The following is a 22,239-nucleotide window of genomic DNA, read 5'->3' on the forward strand; positions in this document are numbered from 1 at the left end:
TGTCATTCGATCCGCATCGATATGGTCACACATGAGCTGGACACCCGTACGAGCTGGTCTGTCACTGATTAAAATTACGCCGTGTGTGTGAGTGCGCTACTGCCTCGCTGCATAAACTGCATAAAATGGAAATTAGTGCCAGGAGTGGACACAAAAATTTCCCAATCAATAATAATCACACCTCACGCATGAATAACACATTCGGGTAGCATTTTGCTCGATATATAACAACTCCATTTTCAGCAACATAAATCGAGAGCCCACAGAAATAGAGTGCAGCAAAATCTATTTAAACTTTGCAGACAAATCATAGTTTCCACGGTCAAAGTTTTCCCTACCAGCCCATCTCTTTCCCCTCACAACTTTGTTGTTAAATTGCAAATCGCAGAAGGAAACTTTCAACCATCATCTGGTCCAATAAATAATTATATTTAAATTCTAAAACTCGTGATGTTTGAGGCAGTTCAGCACGCAGTGCATGCCAGTCTCAAAAAAGTTATTTGTGGCCTGGCAGCCTCCATAGATGAAGGACTCGCACTGCCGATTAACATTGTCAAAGCGCCACATCTCGAATTCCCCCTGGCAGGGCCCCGTCTCTGTCGGCACATCATCGCACTTCTCTAAGGGAGCAACACGATGGTATCATATGACAGTAGCTTCAGTAGCTCATTCCAATCGGAACCTTGCTTGGCCGACTTACTTGCATTGTAGGCCCAGGCAGTCGCAAATAGAAAGAAGAGGAGGAGCACCAGCAAAAGTGAATGCCAGGAAAATGATTTCATTTTTGTTGTTTCTGTTATTTTTGATAAGTAATACTCTCAGTCTACTGCCATTTGTCACACTTTGTAGTCACCCAAGCCCAGGCATAAGGATTCGCAGTGCTCTTCAGAGTCGAATAAATTCTTCGTTTGACCACAGCCTCCGTAATGGAACATGATGCACTCCCTGTAGCTGCGGGAGTAGAACCACTTTTTGGTATAGTTTGTACACGTTCCCGTCAACGTTGGATCACTCTGGCACTTGGCTGAATCATTCTGCATCATTCTGCTGCTCACAATGGATGCCAAGGCCAAAAAAGTCACAACAAGTGCGACCTGCATGTCGTGAGTTTTTAACAGCAACTGCAGATCATAGCGAAATTTCAGTAATGTCCAATTTAACGGCTAATCAGCGAGCAGAAATCTCTCCAGAGCTGTAAGCCAAAGTTCCCCAAGACCATGACGGTCCGACGATAAGACTGTGCCGTGGCACATGCATACATAGAGCTGAGGGAGCTGCCACAGCTGCGGGGGACTGGCTAATTAAACCAATTAAAACCGTAGCTCAGCTACAGGCAGCAGGGACCACTGCTTACCTGTGCAGGACACGGAGGGTTGCTTCCTGCACAATGACACCTCTAATACACTTTCCCTACAATCAACGAGAGCTAAAATAACACATCCATATCCACGCTGAGGGCAGCATCAATAGTTTATTCTGTGATTTTGTGGTGTGCTTTTTATGAGGGGATTTAATCTTTGCACTATTTTCTGCACTTGAAATGCCATTCAAAAGGCCATCAATTTGTTGAGGTGTGTGGTGGGGGAGAGAGCAAGAGAGAGAGAGAGACCGAGAGTGGATTGGTCATGGCGACAGCGGCGTATCCACAGGCATTTAACCACAAACACTCGGCACAAGACCCCATACATGCATACACACAGACGAGTGTGGGAGCGCGTCTGTGTTGGTCTGGGCATGCCACACAGCATCCCTGCCACCCCCCTACTGTAGCCCATGCCCACCCACTCTCGCACTGGCGCTATATTGATTCGCCATTATGTTTTCCACATTTTGGCACCCGAAACAGATTTTTAATGCCCCTTGGAAATTCAGTTTGGGTGCCCCTGACTCAGTCAGTCCCAGTCAGCGTTGCGTATACGCAATTTGTTTGTCCTTTTCGCCGTTGGACGACATTTACACTGCGTTGCGTTGTTATGTTCAGTTCGAACCCCGTTCTGGGGTCAGGTTCGTGGTACTAGATAAGGCTCTGGGTTGATCGGAGCGGAGCTGCGATGCCTTTCAGGGCTCATGAGCTGAGCGCAACATTTTGGTCACGCTGTGGCTTTACTTCACTGCACGAGTGGCTGTGGCTGCCGCTGCATAAATATGTTTTTGCCAATTGCAACACAGTTTAAACAGATTCTCCAGTGCCCTTTAGCTGAGCTTAATAGTTTAACGCTAAAATTTGAACTCAATTTGTAGGTACATTAAGCTGAGGGGCAGCTCTGGCGATTGAAAGCAGTTTGAAAAAGCTTTGACTGCGTGGAAAGTGGTGGAAAAAAGAGGATTAGGTCATGGTAAATCGTCAGTTTATATTTTACTTACAATATTTATTTATTTTTTTAATATTTATCTAATTTTCGGTACATTTTACCAGTAAAAAGCCTGCGCTGGTTCCAGGTTATGTAATCAAAACATATTTTTCATTAAATACTGTTTGACATACACTGCAACTGGCACAGCAGAAATACTTTGAGCTCCGGCCAATGGACACGAGCCCAAAAAGACATAGAAAAAGAGAGATAGAGAAGAGAAACAGAAAGAGGGAGAGCTGAGAGTTATTTATACGAGTGCGACTGTACTTTTCCCTAAGCCATTGATACGTTAATGTATGTCCCTCCCCGTGCACCACGCTGCACAATACCTCTCTCTCTCTCTATTTATAGCACTCGTATTTTGTATTGTTTGTGTGGCTTTTGGCAGGATTTGTAACGGTTGGAACGATGCCGTTTCCTGGGGATTGAATTTATGACAGCATTACGTATACGCACAAGTGACTCTCTGGCGCTGTGGCTTTGCTGTCAAAAAGTATTATTATTTATTCATTATCGTTGTATGGGTAAATCAATGTTTTACCAATTAACCGAAGGGTAAACGTAACGCAGCCCTTTCGGGGCTTGGAGTACACATAACACTTAATCTACAGCTCTCTCTCTGGATCCCTGACCCTGATTAGAAGTTATTGTTTGCTTGAGTACAATTTTAAGACCCCTATCAATATCAGGAAATCCCACACACACCGACTCATAGGCCTCCGTCTGCACTTCATTAGGCGCACAAACAGGGTTTTGCCCCATGCCCATCTATTGACAATGTAATTAATGGAAACCCCCAAACGTTTTCAGGCAGGCCAAAAGTGCAAACACAGTGCCTGACAATTGTCAGGCTCTGTTGTCTATGCAAATAAGCAAACGTGACACACCCACATCCGCTGCACACTGCTCTTCGCTTCTACACTCTTCTCGTTTCTCTTGGCAATGCTCCTCCCTCGCTCTGTTTATTGGCAAACCCCAAAACCAAATTCAAACAAGCATCAAGCAAATATTTATATTTGACATTTTAGACAAATGCCGCGACACACAGCTGGGCGCAAAAACCCCATGGAGTCAGCGTCGCCTCCGACTCTCTCTCGACCTCGATTACGCACGCCCCAGGAGAGGTGTCACCAGTTGGATCAATCAAATCAGGCAATGAGCCATATGGAGCACACAGCGCACATGCTGGAGCCTCATCTGTGTATTGGATTTCAGCAAAACTGTCAGCACATGAAAAATCATTGTTTATTATTTCAGTCGCCAGAACCCCCACAAAATATTGGTGGCTAATGAGAATGCAAATATAATTAATTATAAGCCTTGAAAGTGCAGCAGCTTATGATGAACCTAGAGGGATGACTCGGACTTCTATTGAGGATTGTAAATCGATGCTTTAGCTGGGGCTTTCATTTAGTTTTGAAAACCAAACCCGGACCAGCCACAACATCAACAACAGAGGGAGAAAAACCACAACAAATCGACAGCAACTTTTCAGTCAAAAGAAAAACTCAACTTCAAGTTTTTGGTACATTTCGTTTTCGAAATCAAAAAGACAAAAGTTCTGTGTGTGTTTTCATACCCGGTACTCGAAGAGTAAATAGGGTATATTGTATTTGCACGAATAACGGACAGAAGGAAACGTTTCCGACCCCATCAAGTATATACATTCTTGATCAAGCATGTCTGTCTGTCGGTCCGTCTGTCCGTCCTTATGAGCGCCTAGTACTCAGAGAACATAAAAGCTAGAGCCACCATATTTTGCATCCAGACTTCTGTATGCAAACACTCTTACAAGAGAATTTAAAAAATTAGCTACGCCCCCTTCCGCCACCGCAAAAGGGCGAAAATATGCTTCCATTTCTTTACGGGTCTCGAAACTGACTAGATCGGCACCCAGTTTTCGACATTCCAAATGCGCCTGAAACCAATTCTTCAACACATTCTGCTCAATAAGGTAGTATCTATAGCCTATCTGCACGAATGGGGCAATAGTTATGTTGAGGTGAGCAGGAGTGCCTGCCAAACGGAAATATCATAATTTTATTTACTTCCCATTGAATTCATGGACAAGTTTATTCTTACCATCAGCAACATGATACGATATATTAAATGCACCAGTTAGGGAGACCGAAAACAGCCCTAAGGCGGTCAGGAATAAGTTGAAAATTGCAGATCAGCTTGATCAGCATCAATAGCCGAGTCGATTTAGCCATGTCTGTCTGTCCGTCTGTTGAGCGCCTTTTTCTCAGGGACTATAAAAGTTAGAGCCGGCAAATTTTGCTTCCAGACTGATGTATGCTCACACTGACACCAGTGTATTTAAAAAATTAGACCCGCCCCATTCCGCCCCCGCAAAAGGTGAAAATCTGCTGTATCCACAATTTTGAAGATAAGATAAATCTAAAAACGCCATTACGTAGGAATGAACATATACATCAGTTCTTCGAACTGTGATTAGATGGGAATATTATTAAAGACAGAATAGTAAGGTGTGCGTCTCAAGGGGAGGGGGCGAGCTAAAAGAGCTTGTTGGCGTGAGAAGTTTTGTAGATGTAGATGACAGGTGTACAAAAAATGTAAAATGTAATAACCACTGAGTACCGAGTATAAAAGTTGTGACGCGTAAGATGCGTCTCACACGGCCCTTTTCGTTTTTTTGCGTTTATTTTTCGAAAAACCGCTCACCAAAACTTGTTTAACTTTTCCAGCCACAGAGGCAGCAGGGAAAACAGAAGCAGCAGCCACATTAACGACGGAAGCCAAGTGAAATGACAACAGCAATCGGCGCTCTGCTCATAAAGTTGAGAAAGTTATGTTGTTATATTATGCTGATATCGGTTGTCGGTTAAGAGGCTCCTGTTCTCGACCTTCCCCCTGCCCCCTTTACCATCATCAACTGCTCTTATTCATAGCGAAAAAGTTTTATGTTTCGTTTGGAGAATTGATGTCGAAGTCGAGACACTTCTGTACCCAACTTCCAGTGACTCTCCCCAGTGCCTCTCAGTGTCTGCGGTTTTTAAAGTCAAAACTCAGCCAAAGAGAAAATTCGCCTTCAAGTTGTCACAATGGCAATGGGATAAGGAAAAGTGGGAAGGCAGCTGGGTAAGTGCGTTTCGCAGGTGTGTGTTTCGCATTGTGATATAATATCATTATCGTCTCCGCGAAAATATTGCAAAGGAAAGGAAAAGCTCTCACTCTAAACTTTCTATAGCGCAAAGAAAATGGAAAACGAATGAAATAATCAATTTTTCAGATCCTTTGGGGGGCTTAAAATAAACTCACTTGGAAATTGTTGCGTTTATTTCTAGCTACAGAAAATAAGCACAGGGTTTATTAAGAGAGATTACGTAGCATCAGACATGATCTATACATTTTTTAAGCACGTTTCTGTGAACTTATTTATTTTTTTAGATTTAAAATGTTTTCTAAACTTTTTTTTAATAATTTCCAAGTATTATTAAGGCTTTGGAATGCCATTATGCCATTATTATTTATAAATTTTATAAGCCGGTTCTTTTCATTTAATCCGTTCTTCGTTAATTAAATATGTTTTAAATATTTAAAAAAAATGTTCTTGGGTTATTTGGGCGTTAACTTGTCTAGCTTTTATAAGTAAGAGCTGAAGAGTATTATATTACCCACAGAACTAAGAGCTTTCGCATCATCATTTCATTCGCCATCATTCCCACAAAACACACCTAAAACACCGCTGTGCTGTCCATTAGCTCTGCTCGAATATGTATTTCCCAACGGAAGAGAGCACCATAAATATTTCACATATCGATGTTGCTCCTGCCGTTGCTGTTGCCACCAATTAGATTGGGGCAACTGGAGCGTAAGTAAAAATGGCAAATGAAAGCCAGACCACACACTCGGATCAACAAAAAAAAATCATTTTCAATTTCATTTAAGAAAGCAAATAAATTTTTCAATTGGTTTTATTTCCTTTTTGCTGTTTGCCCTATCCCTAACTCTCTTTCTGCCCCTTTCTCTCTCTGAAGCACACACATTCTCATTTCTATTCTCTGTTGCTCTTATTGAACGTTTCTCCCTCCTTTTCAATTTGGGGCTATGAAACAAATATAAATTCCAGCAGACAAAATCACCTTCTTATAAATTTTCTTTTGAATGAATCCTTTTTTGTGTGCCACTCACTCTCTCGTCCTCTCTGTCTATCTACCTCAAAGGCTTTGGGTTGATAGGCACCTCCTCAAGGCATCCCGGTGTACGTACAGGTAGTAAAACGGGGCGTGGTTTTACCTGTGACCCCAGCCCACGTGGGACATTTAATAAGCAGCCAAGTGCTAGTCATAGTCCTGCTGCTGGGCCCGAAACTTGTCCAATAAACTTGCTCTTGGCCAAAGTTGCACTCGTGTTGGTCTGTGCATATTTCATAGCTCAATGGTTTGCCAGAATCCATGCCAAAGGTATAGGGATCGTAGGGAGCTTTAAGGACACGCACTTCTTGGCCAAGAGCGCAACAAGCTGAGAGCAACAGCGAAAGGACTGTTTCCCTCGGCCTGTGTGCTGAATTTGAAATTAGTTTCCCAATCTTATCGGAAAAACGTATTTCATTTTTTCTTTCTCTCCGCTTCTCTCTGCTTTTGATGTACGAATAAAAAAAACATTTTATTTTGCGTCAACTTTTTATGGAAGGGCAACATAAAATAGGAAGCAAAGGCAGAAGCAAAATCGAAACAGAAGCCGGACTTGAGGCGCTTTTCAGGTTGGCAGCCAATATACATAGATTGGCTTTCCATTTGATGCTCTTTTGTTCATAATTAGATTGCCGTTTTCCCACTCTCTAAGCTATTTTCCTTCAGTGCCTTGCGGCATTTCCCATTTAATTGGCTGTCTAATTTTTTGGCGCACAAAAGTTTTTTGCTCCTCCCGCATGGAATTTTTAGTAATAATTTATTTCAAATTTAAATGCGGCCGCAGGGCACATAACAATAAAGAAGACTTTTGGCTTTTCCGGTTAGGAAAAGTCTGACTCTCCCTAGCCCTCTTTCCACTATAGATCTTAAAGGGATAAATTCTTGTCTGCTAGTTCTATTCTCATTGGTAAATCCCCAGCATTAAATGCGATCATTAAAAGCGAATGAAATTCATGAGACGGACTCAACTTTTAGATTAATGCTCAAGATTAATTTTATTCTAGGGACCGCTGCCTGTTGCCCCCAAAAAACTTTTCACAGCGAACGAGAAAAGACCGCCAAACATTTTCTAATTGCCCTCCAAGGAGTCCAGTGTCCGAACGTTCCAGTGTTCTTTTCCCAAAAGGATCTGAGTATCCACATAAAAAATGATTTGCAACAAATTAAAAATTGCTCAAGTCGGTGGGTCGGCGATTCTATTGGAAGCAGTCGAAAAAACCAGTAGGAAAATCTCGTAACGTATAATTAGGAACATTTTTCAATGCCCAGGAACAGGGCGGAAGCACACTTTCGGATCCACTTCAAGTTTTTGCCACTGTATGCGTGTAAACTTTACACTCTTTGCCCCCTAGGAAGGAACAGCCTAGGACTTTCCTTAATTGTTCCTCAGCGCTCCCGCCATGCCATCTCTCTCTCCGTTCTACCATCTCTGAAGTGGCGCCTCCTGTTGCTGTCAATAATTAGAGCTGGGAATTTCCGGCGTTTCCCAGGGCCGCCCTACCCAAATAGTAGCGAGGAAGGCGGCACGCGGATTACTTGGGGAACGTGGCTGCTAAGCGCCTCTAATGCCACTCCAGAGTGTAGCAGAGGCAGGCGGGCGGGAGGACGCGGATAGGCAGGGGGCAGCGGACAGGCACACAGTAGGTTGCTCACTTCCGACTGGCTGGTCCTTTGTCTAGGCCGAAGCACAGCCAGGACTCGTTAGCAATTGCCACTGACCATTTCTTGTCATTATTTTGTTGGTATTAGCGTTGACTTATGTTGCTGCTTATTGACTTTGTACACGCGTTCGTTCCTCCTTCAGCTTTGATTTCCTCTCTTGTTTTGTTCCCTGAATTCTATGGAGATTTCTGCTTGTTTTTATAATTTTTTCTAAATAATTTTTCTTAATATTTTGCGTGTCTTTGTCATACAATTTCCTAACCATCAATTAAGTTGGCCCAAAAATCCATTTGAAATTTCTTTGGACACAACTAATGCGGAAGAGTGAATGTTAATTTTAATTACATTCGTTCCCTCAATCTATTATCATATTAATTGCATTTTCATCAGTAATAAATATTAATTTCCCATAATTTATAATTCATACTTCACAAGCCCCTCCTCCCACTCCTATGTACTTCTTCTGGACTGACATAAATTAAAGCAAAACAATTGACAGCGACGAGAAATTGTGAAACGAAAGCGTTTTTCCCCATGCAGTAGATGGGGGAAATTACTCATTATCATCGATTGAAATTATATGGAGACAAGATTCAAAGGCATTCATGTGTTCAGCAAAAGGAAGAATAGGCAAGAAATATTCCCTTAAATATAAAACTATTTCCCAAAAGCTGCTAGTTCTTACTGGCAGAAAATAAAACTACATTTAATACTACTTATAGCTCAATCAAATTCCCATTCTTTCCCCACTTCAAAACTCTCGAATATCCAGCAAAACAATATTAATAAATGCCTTAAGCATTATGCAGATGCTTCCTTACAATTATTGCTGTCAAAAACAGCGACAAAACCATTTACAATGTGCGAAATAAAGAGCAATTCTAATAAATTTATTTATACCACAAACACTTCAGTTACAGATACAGACGCATAATTGTGGCAGAAAAAATCTTCGAAATTGCCACACACATAATTATGTAAATGAGTTTCCCCATCAGCTCGAAAGGGGTTAAGGTTGAGCGTGTGGGATGGGGTGTGGCTGTAAAGACACATTTTAATTACCAAGAAAATGTAAATTAACCAACAAGAGACAACAAACAGACAAGCAGGCAGCAGGCACCAGTAACATGCCAACGCTAACAGCAAAATGCCATAAAAACCCCAAAAACCCATACTCAGTGGAGTCCCCACTGTACTCGAACGTGTGTGTGTTTCTGTGTGTGTTTCTGTGTGTGTTTCTGTGTGTGTGTGTGATAACTTTATGAGTGTGCGTGTATGTTGTGTGAAAGTTTGTCGCTTTTAGCAAATGGCTGCGCATCTGTGATAACTTTAGCCCCCAACCAAAACTCCGCAAAACCCACAGAAAAAAACGAATGCCAAAGGCAGACAATATTTTTTTCGACGAAATTTCAGATACTCTGCTGATGATAGAAAGGGATTATAGCTATGGTAGTTATGAGAAGATACACATGTCATTGGAGAGTTCTTGTATTCATGCTTTCCCATGCAACCTGTGCAAAGTTAAGGCTAAAAAAGACTAAAAAACTTTCAACAGAAATATAGAGATAAAATATGTATTTTTGCTTAAATTCTAAAATTTCCTGCTCTTTTCTGTGCATTTGCCAAACCTTTAAACCTAAGTCGTTCACCCTCTGTAAGTGTAAAAACATTTATGATAATATAATTGAAATTTAAAGCGTATTTGGGGATGTATGGTCACGGCCCGTGCTAAGCAGCTTTAATGCAGCTGCTCGCCCCCCTCTACGCTTCGTCGAATAATGGACCATATATAATGATATGTAAGTGTGTGTGAGACACCAGCTGACACGCCTTTACACGCCTCATTTGAACTTTGACAGTTGTTGTGAAAAAATGCTTAATTGTTTGTAGATTTTTTATAAAAAATTTTTTGTTTATGTTTTCCTTTTTTTGCGCTGTCAGTGCGTGGATTAATTGAATGATCAAAAGCATGTGATTTATTAAAACTTATTGTCGGAAAATAATCATATTTAATGCATTATTTTATTTAAGTTTATGTCGCAGAAATTTGCAGGCAACACAAAACCTTTTTCTTTTTTCAAACCAAAAATTCTGTTTCCTTTCGGCAACCAAAATATCAACATCAGATGGTGCATAGTTTCCGCGTTTTCCTCTTCAAATAATCCACATGGTAATGACTTCCACTAGCTAAAAAAAGAAAAAACCCACCCGCAACCGCTAAATAATTTAAATTAATTAACCGCAGTGCAGTGCTGCAGCGGAAATAGAGCTAAATTTAAACAATTAAATAATTGAAACTAAAAGCGTTTAAGTCATTAAATCATAGAGTTCAAGCGGAGTAAAGGGAAAATGTGTGTTAAAAGAGGGGAAACAACTAGAGAGCCAGCGCAGCACTTTTATAGTAGCGTGAAAATTGTAAAAATATGCAAAATAGTCGAAGCACCGTGGGCATCGACAACAAAATTACGAGAAAATGTGTTGAAAGGGGAGAAGTGGTAGAGCTAGCACTGGAGAAACTAGGACGATAGAAAATGCTTAAACTCTACTGGCAATATGTTTGGCATTACATATCCAAGTACCCGGCAATTGTTGACAAGTCCAAGTCCCTTTTCGTTGGGTTAATGTGTGTACAAATATTTTTCATACTTAGAACTCTACTTTAATTGATCCTTTTGGTCCAGAGAGGAAAACGTTCCAAGCTAATTTGACTGCTCAAAAGGTCAAGCTGCAAAAGGGAAAATCGAAGCCCTAACGAGAGGCATTATCAGCTGCCTGGGACACACTTCTCTTTGTCCAATGTCAAAGGGTCCCTGGAATTGGCTCGAGTTCTGACTCTGGCTCTGACTCTGGGGCAGCTGCACGACATAACAATAACCATTTTGGGGCACACACAGAGATACAGAGAGGTAAAATCAGAGAGGGAGGCAGCGCTCTCTTGTGCTCCATGCCAACGCATAGATAGTGTATACGCAACGTGGTACAGAGTGGTGTATAGAGGGGCTTCGGGATAACAGCAACAGCAGCATTCATCGTCATATTCATCCCCATCCACAACTTGTCAATCAGCAACTGTGTGTGCAACAACCAATGGCCAGGGCAGCAGTCTGTTGCTCTCCTTGTGTGCCACCAGGCTACCTGAACTTCTGGAAATTGTGTTTGTAGCCCAGGGAAACGGCATGAATAAGCTCCCATGCCGTAGTTCTTTGCATGTGCCTTCTTTAAAGTGTGGTTCAATTCATGATTACTTTGGCGGGAGGGGTAGATCAATGGGTGGCAAACACCTGCGCTGCCTAAGAGTACCTGTAAGCTCTTCGTTCGCTCTTGCTGGCCGTGTCACACACGCATCCCTGGCAATTGGCAGGCACACACAAAAATCAATTGATAACAGGTGGCGTTGGCTCAGGAAACGACCTGCCCTGTCTCCACCTGGAGCGAGTCAACGGCCTGGCCTGCCTTCCTTTCGAGTGGCGCATAAAAATCGTTATGAAAACACATAAAAATTTAACAAAAATTCTCGGGGCAAGGCTTTGTATCGTATTCGTATTGTATATGCAGATGCTCGAGGGTGGCGTCACTTGTGTGTGTTGATATTAAGCTAAAAGGGCCATTAGCTATAAAAATACTTAAGATGGAAATATGCGCAATGCCGCGGGTGAATTCGAGTGCCAGAAAAAGAAAGAATAATACACGGCAAAAGTCGCAGAAATAGCGAAAAGAAACCTGAATAAGAAACAGGAACAAGGACCCAACGAAGGCAAAACGACTTTGCAAACTGTCACCGAAGTTGTCAACAGCAGCAGCAGCAGGAAGATTGGATTGAGAACAGCCACTGGGACATGGACAGGGCACACGGGACACGGAATGGGGCATCGAATGGATACAGGTATAAGTAAAACGTGCATATAGATTCCCACTGTCTGTCCTTCTGTCTCTGTATGTCTGCCGCATTAACATCTTGTCTGCTAGTGCGTATACGTAATATCTGCGGCCTGTCGCTGTTAATACCTCCCCCCATTCTGATAAGTATTACACGAGTGCCAAAGTGCACACCAGGACACTGACATTCACTCAATTTGCATACAAATGGAAAGAGTTATCCAGAGGAGTTTCCAGCGGAGTTCTTCAGAGGCGTGCATAAGCAATGGACAGCGATTCAATTTTGAGAAATTATCAATGGTTGGAGTCACTTCCTTTTAGACTAGAAACAGCCAAAGAAATCAGGAATAAAAGCCAACACCAAATGGACGCGACACCCAAATGCATGAGTGGCTTTATCTGGCCGTGGAACTAATTTAAATATTAAATACATTTATGCAAATCTTAAGAGCGAAATAAGTCCCGGAATGGACCCGGTTCGCTGCTCAATTGCCTTCCATTTAATAGGACAGCCACCAATTTTCACTCGAAAAATGGCCGCATTTCCCTCGAGCATTTTCCAATTAAACTTTTCGCATTGCATTTAATAACTCCAGAAATAGTTTTAAAGCTTCACGACGATGCTGCCGTCTGAAATGTAATTTCCATTTTCCATTTCAACCGTTTTGCTGTTGATGTAGTTCCTTCCATCCTTTGTTTGCATTTGGGGATGTTCTTTGATCCACTTGTTTGCCATGCCCCAGTCCTTTTGTGTCTGACAGCAGTGTGGAAGCTTTTGGCTTAATGCAGCATCACGAAAATTCAAAGAGAAATCTCTATGGTGAGCATGCGCAGAAGTAGATTTGATGGAAGGAAGTCCTGGAGAGAGAGTGCTGAGAGCATTCAATGGAGATGTACAGACTCCTATTTTAATGTTTTCCTCTTTGGGAGTACACTCGACAAAAAGTTGTCTAAGTAACTGGTTGATGGACCTTGTAATCTTTTTGTGTTATGGGAATGGGTTTTGATTTAAAATAAACAGAGTACAAGTATTTGAGCCTTTAAAAAATGCATTTTGAGGTTTTTATTTATATTTTTAGATATTACAAGTGTAATTTATCTGAAACCTCATTTTTTTCTTTGCATTTTCTTAACTTTCCAGCTGTATAAAATCCCTCAGACTTTCTCCTAGTCAGCAGATGAAAATCCCACTAAGATTTAACTCAAAATTAGATGCCCCACAATGAAACTTGATGAAAATCCATGAGGCATGAAATCTGTAATCCCTTTTAAACCTCCCATTGTTCTGCCCTAAAATGTATTATAGCACAACATCCCCCTCATCAAAATTTATGCTACTGTTAATAGCTTTAACGGGGGGTAAAATCTTCTGGTAAAAGCCGCCACAAGACTGGATTAATCAATTCAATGGCAATTCCGGCACATTAAATGCTTGTCCAAGGGGCAGAATCATCCACAGATGCACTTGCTTCATCCCTTACGAGTGGATGGAGTGGACACGTTGTGATGTCAGCAATTAACAGAGACTAATCAGGGGCAGGCTACACATTTACCTGTGTGTGTGGGGCACAAATGATGCACTAATTGCCATTACCTGGCAGCCACCGGAGTGAAGAAAGGACTAACAGGAGCAGCAGCAGCACCAGCAGCCATGGAGTAGTTTCTCTCTGTCCAGAGCTCAGTCATTAAAAGAGCAAACAAAGTTAATATCCGACTAATGCCAGAGACTAGAGCTAGGAATCACCTGCAAAACAGTGGCAAACTCGAGAAAATAGTCAACCATAATGATAACATGAAGTGGCAAGCAGTGTGGGATTGGGTTCCATGCCACACACAGACTAGCCTGGTATCTATAGCTCTCGCTATGTTCTATATAGCATAAAAACTGACTTTGATTTGTGTGTTTGCAACTTATAAAACCATTAAAAATGACAGAAGTTGCATTTGTGATGGCGTTTTTACGGATACGGAAAGCAGCAGGTTTTTAAACATACAGAGAGGGAGAGATGGGGAGAGTGAGAGAGTGTGTACGTGTAGGTTATGCCCCTACTATTGGCCCCTGCGCGGTCCTGTCCTGTCGTGTCCTGTTACTGCTGCCTGGCTCTACTGCAGCCTCAAGGTGCTCTCAGGCATGTGACTCTGGCTGCGTACCTCCACTCCACTCCACTCTCCCCTTTGTGTGTCGTGTGTCTTCTTGTTATCCTGGGCATTAAATTGTTTGTACATGCAACAGACAACAGACTCAAACAGGAACAAAGGAGCACAGGGAGCACAGGGGAGCAAGGGAGCACAGGGGTACATGGGAGCACAAGGGAGCAAAGGGGAATAAGGGAGCACTGAGGAACACAGGAATGGAGGAAGGACACTGTAAGTCAGCCTATTTGCTGGATAACAATAGCTTCTACAAAACATCAAGCTGGATATGGGTGACTTTCCCATAAGTCTAGTAGATAAAGGGACTCCACTCTGGAGGAATGTCACAAGTTTAAAGCTGATTTTTATGGCGGCTAAAGGCAGTTATCTGCTGCTTAAAAAAGTAAATATATTTTCATATTACTTATAGCTGTGCCACAAGTTGAAACATTAATTCTGCTAGCGAAAAACTTTTTCAATTAGACACGATGCCACTTGCCAGTGCCTGTCGCAAAAGCCGCCAATTAGCTAAGGAATTTGGCTTGGCACAGTGACTTGACTTGACTTGACTTGAGACTATCGCTATTGGCATGACAAATTATCAGCACTCCTTTTGATGAAGCCACATCATCTCGCTGGCAGTAGAGAACATTCCATAAGAGCCAGCACTTTCACTGCCTCTTGCTCGTCATCTTCCTAGCCTCATCCTTCTCCATTCAATCCATTCTCGCAGCATTCTGGCACTCAGGTGGCATAAAGGAAGATGTGCTTCGCTTCGCTTTGCTTTTAGTTGAGTTCCAGTGGAGCGTAAAATATTTTATTGCCGATATAAATCTTGTTTATGTTTGAGCAAAAGGAAGAAAAACCCAGCTAAACAAAACGAAGGAGCAAGGATGCAACTCTCTCTGCTGACTGTCTGATATTTTTATCGGCAGAAAACCAAAACCAAAACCAAAAAATTCGATTTAACTTAATCGAATCTGAGGCCCCACAGAGTGTGATTCAATTTCTAGAGCCCTGGGTAGACACACTTTTACCCAATATGTCGCCATTGTAGACCCAGACAAGCAAGTAGGTCGAGAGGAAGAGTCAGAGGCAGAGTTAAAGAGAATAGGAGCACGAAAGGGCAATTGTTGGGCAGACAGAGAATGTTGGGTTGAGTGGAATAGTTTATTACGACTTAAGGATACCTCTAGAATGAGAAATAGAGTTTCTTTTGGAATTTATTATTTTTAATTCTTAAATAATAATTACTGCATGAATAAAGGCTGGACAAAATCTAACTAACAAATCTAACATTTATTTATTCTTTAGCTTATAAAATGCTTTATATACCCTTCAACTTCAGGACCCCCAGCAGGGGGGTATAAAAACGTTAACAATGCAAAATTGAAAAGTAAATGTGAAAATCGTGTTTTAAATGCCTTCAACGTCAAACTGGCTCTCGCAGTGTCTCTACTGTCTCTCTCTCTCTACCGCTCTCCCTCCATCTCTCTTTCACTCCCTGTTCTTGTCTGTTTCTCTATAGCTTTGGCTTTTCTCTGGTGGAAAACACTTTTCGACACTTTGGCATTTACCAAGCGACAGCAGCGAGAGAAGGCTGACAAAACAATTTAAAATTGTTTTGTCAATTGCCCTGAAACTAACTGAAATGTTTGGCCAGGTCAAACATATAAACATGCGAGTATGTCCTGTCGAGTGTGTCCTTAACAGTTGGACAAATACAAATACGAAAAAGGTTAAACGTGCTTCAACTTTTCTCCAATTTTTGAGGGTGTTTGCCTCTGTTTTTCCTCCCATTTGCTTTAAATTAATTTTCACCACTTTTCAGCTAGATTAACCAGCGGCAAGACCCCAAGAGCAAGCCCCAACGCTGCTCTTTCGTTGCACTCATTAGGAGACGCACGACCGCATGCCAGATGGCAGCCATTTCCGCTTGTTCTTTGGCCACCACAGTGAATGCTCGATAAAGGCTACCAACTAAAGCACATTTATAAATATCTAAAATTGTCTGAAAAGACAAAATTGATATTAATTTAATTTTAGAATAATTTCCAGCTCGATTCTTGGCAAATTCTTACACAAAATACTTTGAATATTTCGCACATTTTAGCACCCTCAAAAGTCGACTCTTGCGTGCATTCACTGTACCTTTCCCTTCTCTCCCACGCTGCCTAGTCATTTGCTCTCATGAGCGTGTTGAAATTGCGTTCAAATGCAAATGTCGCGGACCCATGACCAAAGCCTCGTGACAAGAGGCAACACAAGCCCTCTACCCCCTGTGATCTACCCACGGTCGTATCCTTAACCAACTCCACGACTACTCCTTTTAGCCTGGCTGCAAATGGAAATGCTTATAAATTATGCAAGGTGTTCTTTTCTCTTTGTGTGGCAGGCGGACTGCGGCCACTGTCAGCGCTCGCTCATCCTTCATTTGGGGGGCAGCCTTTCCCGCATTTCAGTGGGCGTGGCAGCAAGTGTCAGCGTTCCCCTCTGTTGATTCTACAAAACTACTCGTTACTGTTGAGCTGCTGTTGAGCTGCTGTTGTTCTCCTTAATAGCTCCCAGCATTGACTCTTGTTTGTGTTTGTGTTTGTGGCTTGTCACACCCAAAATACAGCTCCAGGCAGAAGAAGACTTGTCCAGAGATTTGCATGACAAAGCAGCCAATCTTGCCTGATATTTAGTGGATTTTCTTCAAGCTAGAAAAACATAAAAAGGATTTATTCAACTTCTGTGGCAGGTTTCGGCATGCTATTTATTGCAGCTTTAAATATATAATTTATCCTTCAGTCTCATTTCATATGCAATGGCTCCCTGCAGCAGCCCCAACTCTGCCCCATTGACTTTCTGCATTTCAATTAATGCTAATGTCCAAAGGCATCCTCCACCCTCATACAGCAGCTGCATTGCGCCTAAATGTATGCAATGACTGCGACAATTAGCGTGATTTTCAACGCTTGATAGAACTCTGGGTAGCAAGCAAATGGGTCCAGGGATCGTACTGCAGACAGAGGGGAAAATGGGGAGCATGTCGGACTGCAGGCAGAGGAGAATGAGGAACAAGGCGTGCTGCAGGGAGCGGAGAATGAGGCACAAGTCGGAGGAGAATGAGGGGTAGATGGTGAACGAAAATCGTGCTGCAGGGAAATGCAAATCAAGCAGAAATGCCGCACAGCAAACGACACAAAAACAATTCGCCAACTGCCGTCGCCTAGCCATCACCGCCGCCTGCCCTTTCGCATTTTGTATTCCAGTTGCAACAAGAGCGAGATGTAGTGGCAGAAACAGCAACAGCAACAATTCCTTCGAATTCAATTTGTCTCCAGCAGGAATCAGGAAGACGCAGCAGCAGGGGCATGGCCAGAGATCAGTTTTGGGACAGACGGAAACGGAAACTGATGGAAGGGGTAAATGGGGCAACTGCCTTTGACGAGTCGCTGGCGCTGTGGCACGTAAAAAGTACCCCGTACGCGATTCCATTGTCTTGGCCTGACACGTGTGCAACATGCAGCATGGGACGGGGGAAGAGTTACTTTTGTTGCTGCCCCAACAGTGCAGAGCAGGGTAGAAAGAGCGGGCATGTAGGGCAGCAGCAGTAAAGCAAATAAAGTAAAAGTCGCAGACTTTAAAAGGGTATCCTGTAAGTCTAACCTTTCATGCAACACCTTTGCCGCAGATGTCAGTGTCGCTTACAGCGCGGCGAACGGAATATAAACTGATAAAAAATAGGAGAAAACTCCTCCTCTTTTCAGTTGGCAGTAGAAGCAAAACTTTTCATGGCTACAACTTTTATGCGCCCGATTTGACAAGTCAAGATTCTTGTACCTACTGCTCTGTTGCCAAACTTGGGTTGTTCCTGCTGTATGCCCCTTATTACGGCACCCACTCTCCAGTTTCCTCGTGCCGCACATTACATGTGGTTACAGAGGGACACCCCAAAAGGCCCTTCAAAATGGCAGATGGAGAAACCCATTTCAAGTTTCTTTTTCTCTCGCTCTCTAGTGCAGTTTCCCAGTGCAGGGACAGGGGCGTAGATTAGGTGTAGATGGGGCTGCAATGCAGATGAAAAGTTGGGAGAAAGTTGGATGCAGAAGATGAAATGCAAGCTAACACTATTAGCTGATGATTCTATTGGGAGAAACCAAGAATTACTAAAGGGTGTATCAAAAGAAGAGGCGAAGAAATAGGACTTGTCAGAGAATATAACAGTAAATCGAGGATGATGCTGAGATATAACTCAGGCTTGTAATTCATATATACAAATTCGAAGGTTCAGATTTAGTTAGGAGAAAGTTAGTTAGTACAAAGTTATTTTTTTAAGTTTTTTCCTGTTTTGGCAACCCCTTTTAGCTCATGTTTGGATCTCCGTTCCTCTACTTGTGTCCTATTGCAGCCTCCACGAGTATGTGGCACACTCCACCGCAGCTCCTATGTGCCCCTCTTGATGCGAGGTTGTGTGTGTGTAATGAGTGTGAAAAGTTCATTAAAGTTGCACGTGCAAAATTATATGAAATTTTAAGTGCTTGACTGTTGGCCGCCGTGTGTCAGAGAGCAGGCGCAGGAGCATAGCCAGCTTCCTGCTACTGCAGCGAGCGACAGGCTACGGAAGTGAAAATTATTTTCCCTAGACAGACTCTTGAGCACTTTTTTACCCTTCATTGCAGTCACCGTTGCAATCATTATTTTTCCTCTCCCTAATGATTTATTATTTAATTGAAAAATAAATGCTTCCTGTCGTGGGTCTACTTTTTCAGTTGGGTTAGGGATTAGCCCCCATTGGGAGCCCCGCAAGTGTCACATAAATATTTATTCAAATGGTTTTCTAGCTGAATGAATTTCAATGTTTTTTTTGCGAATCCAAAGCAAAAGAATTTCACACCTCATTCGGGCAGGGTCCTCACGGTCCCCGGCAACCCATTCAAATGTCAATCGCAAAATTTTGATTGATTTTTCTAGACGAATGGTTTCAATTACAGGACTGCTATCTCTATCGCTATTGCTACCTTGAACCCCTCCAAATGAACACGTTCTATGCCCAGGACTTTTACAATAACAAAAGTCATGCTGTGACACCTCTCATTCCCTCCCATTCGTTACCCTCATCAACTTGTTGCATTCTGCGCTGGCCCGAAAAATCAACTTTGATTCCCCGGCCCGCTTCACTGGAGAATGGCAAAGAAGATCTCTCTCGCTTTTGGCCTCTCTGCTCTCTGTCAGTGAAAAAAACTGTCGGTGACACTTACAAATTGGATTTTGTGCGACAGGAACGGAAGGACACCCAATTATCGGTGGATGGTTTAAAAAATCGCTTAGACGAATGATACCCCCGCAGATAAAATAAATAATGTCGCATGTAAATAACAACAAATAAATTTTTAAATAGACAAAATGAACCCGAACGTACCCAAGGCAGGCAGGATCCAGGTTCTGCCTGACAACAATGAATCCTCTTCATGGGAACTGAACGTGAGGGATGAGAATGTTTTCTGTATGTACAGTGGAACGTCGAAAAATAAGTGAAAATATTCATGGAGTTTATATTGCAATTTATATTGCAATTAATTATATTTATTTTCCCACTCTTCAAAAATAGGGCAAGGCTCAGTCTCATTTATTTATTGACTCCTTTCCTTGGTCCATTCATTTTCTTTTGCCTTCCAATCACTGTGCCCACTGTGGACCTCTTCGGCACAAAAAGGGTCTTTGTCTCTGTCAGTGGTAGTGGCAGGCATTTTCACTTAGCTGCTGCCACTTCCACTGCCAATGGCTTTGATAGATTCAAGTTCACAGTCGGACGTCAGGTAAACCATTCGTCTGGCAGCCAGCCCCCCTGCCACGACCTGGGCCTCGTTCTGAGCTTGTTATCATCTCTTTGGAGGGAAGGAATAGGTTGCCTGTTGGTCCTGTTCATGCGGTTCATTGACATGGCCATGAGATGGGATATTTGGACAAGGATAACGACTGCACGAAGGTTAGTGTGTAGCAGATTTAATTTTGATTAATTGCGGCAAATGTTATGCTAATTTGTTGGCACTTTTTTGGATGACTGCCTCTGACTGCCACTGGTCTCCCCTCCTTCCTGTCTGCCTGTCTGCCTGCCTGTCTCTTTAGTGATTTTAGATAAGCTCCCCATAATGTGAGACTATTAGTGGGCGGTTCGGTAAACTAATTTTCCTCCAGAGCGCACCGCCCCCGTCACACGTCACACAATGTGTTCGAGTGTGCGTCTGCATGGGTTGACAAACACTAATTAATTGCAATCTATGCATAATGAAGAGCAGAGCACAGCTCTCTGGAAGCTCTCTGTTGCCGTTGCTGCTTCTATGGCGGTTGATTGAGGCTGGCTAATTACTTCGCGGTCTGTCAATCATGTTCAAGCGTCCAACTAACACTTCAAAGTTTATTGGAAATTGCACTACATTTTCGGAGGGTATTTCGATGGGTTTTTCGGTGCATTCAGTCCGAGGTTTAAGTTGAATATTCCTAGTATATGGCCTAGTTATATTTTCATATCTTGTCAACTTTTTCCCAAACGTCAAAAAAAATTACAAAAAAATTTCAATGGAACCAAAAGCGGTCGTCATTGCCGGGCTTCTTCAGCTGTTAGGAGTTTGCTTTTTCTTCAGCCCACCAAAGGATCATTGCTCGCCGGCGCCTACTCTTGCCAGCTTAATGTTTCTGTTGGCCATTCTTTGCTTTCTTTGGGACACTTGCATCTTTCCGATTCGCTACATGCACATGCACGGCTACTGGCAGCTGCCTATCGAGACAGTGATGGCGATTTTTTTAGCCGAATTGGGCTCCATCATTATTTGGTGTCCTGTGGAACGCGTGCTCTATGGTTTCACCGAAGCGTTGCTCAACATGGTGGGGATCGATGGATGTGAACATTCGCGACTGCAGTACTGGCTGCTGGGTCTCATCTCCACGGCGGTGAGTGGAGCTCTACTCTGGTTCATTCTCACGGCCACCGACAGCATGTACTACCTGGAGCGGTTCACCCGTCGTTTCAGGCGAAACGTGCGGCAGGGCTGGTTAATGATGAGCTGCTACCTTCGCATGAGCAAGTCGGCCCGGTGTCGGGCCCTCAAAGTCTGTCAATTGGCCACTCGGAATCGTTCTTCACGACAGTCCCGCTGTCCAGCGACAGAGGAAGAAAACGACAACGATTGCTACGAGGACGATGAATAAACTGAGTTAAGTTTTGCAGAATTTACGTTCCCGTTTTTGCCAGTCCGTGACTGGTGTTTTCTTTATGGACTTGCATTGGAAATTCTGCTACTTCTTTTTTCGCCATTCCTTTTACCCGACTAACAATAAATTTTGGTCTGAGAAGATGCATTTCCTCTTTCTTTTTTTGTTGCCAAAAGTTGGTCGCAAGTGGGTCGATATTCGAGCAGAGATTGGCAGTGGCATGGAAGGGATTAGCCAATGGCTCTATGCTGGAGATACTCTCAAGGCAGTTGAGGGAAGGACTTATTCGTAGAGGCAGAATATTGCCGGGATTTTTCACAAAAAAAAATTTGTTAAGTCATATTAAAGTATGTTAAAAGTTAAAGAAACCCTTAAATGTATATGTATAGAGGTACTTCCATTAATGTAATACCCCAATGTAATACCCCACAAAAGAACACTGAAACGTATATCCCTATTACTCATCAAAATAATCAGTTCTTATACTTCACTCCACTTATTTTTCCCCAAACTTCAGTCACACCCTCTCTTTCAATGCCTGTCTGTCATGGCATACACAAACACTTTAACACAGATGAAAAACTTTGGAAATGAATAAAAATGGGCGTGTCAGACGAGTTGCAGACAATCAGCGAACACATTCGGAGATTGCCATGCATTTCTAGGGAGCAGCAATCGTCGCCATATGCCAACTTTGATTACTTCTTCTGGCTTTTATCGCCGCTCTTCATCCATCCCCACATGCCATATATCCTCCCATTCAACATATTTCCTTCTCCACCAGCCTCTGTTGTCAGTGGGGGCGGGAGGCGGTAACAGAAAAAGGCAGAAAAAATCATGAGGAAAGCTAAGATTGAGAA

General features: G+C 42.7%; 2 protein-coding genes across 2 annotated transcripts; one reads left to right on the forward strand and one right to left on the reverse strand.

Annotated features, from left to right (window-relative positions):
* Positions 1 to 425: 425 nt before the first annotated feature.
* Positions 426 to 1,043, reverse strand: LOC117587976 (WAP, Kazal, immunoglobulin, Kunitz and NTR domain-containing protein 2-like). Its single transcript, XM_034278984.1, has 2 exons — positions 843 to 1,043; positions 426 to 639 (listed from the first exon to the last, which is right to left on the reverse strand). The coding sequence occupies exons 1-2, from the start codon at positions 1,041 to 1,043 to the stop codon at positions 439 to 441; spliced, it is 402 nt and encodes a 133-aa protein (XP_034134875.1). The 3' UTR covers positions 426 to 438.
* Positions 1,044 to 20,715: 19,672 nt separating this feature from the next.
* Positions 20,716 to 21,526, forward strand: LOC117587727. Its single transcript, XM_034278645.1, has one exon. It carries the CDS (start codon positions 20,747 to 20,749, stop codon positions 21,374 to 21,376), a length of 630 nt encoding a protein of 209 aa, XP_034134536.1. The 5' UTR covers positions 20,716 to 20,746; the 3' UTR covers positions 21,377 to 21,526.
* The last annotated feature ends 713 nt before the right edge of the window (positions 21,527 to 22,239 follow it).

The sequence above is a fragment of the Drosophila guanche genome, unplaced genomic scaffold (assembly GCF_900245975.1).
Source record: "Drosophila guanche unplaced genomic scaffold, DGUA_6, whole genome shotgun sequence".
NCBI lineage: Eukaryota > Metazoa > Arthropoda > Insecta > Diptera > Drosophilidae > Drosophila > Drosophila guanche.

Excerpts from the sequence above, each read along its gene's own strand:
- LOC117587727 (XM_034278645.1), top strand. The coding sequence starts at position 20,747 with ATGGAACCAAAAGCGGTCGTCATTGCCGGGCTTCTTCAGCTGTTAGGA.
- LOC117587976 (XM_034278984.1), bottom strand. The coding sequence starts at position 1,043 with ATGATGCAGAATGATTCAGCCAAGTGCCAGAGTGATCCAACGTTGACG. Across the intron at positions 640-842 it reads TGGGCTTGGGTGACTACAAA|CATCGTGTTGCTCCCTTAGA; the intron begins GTGTGACAAATG and ends GTCATATGATAC.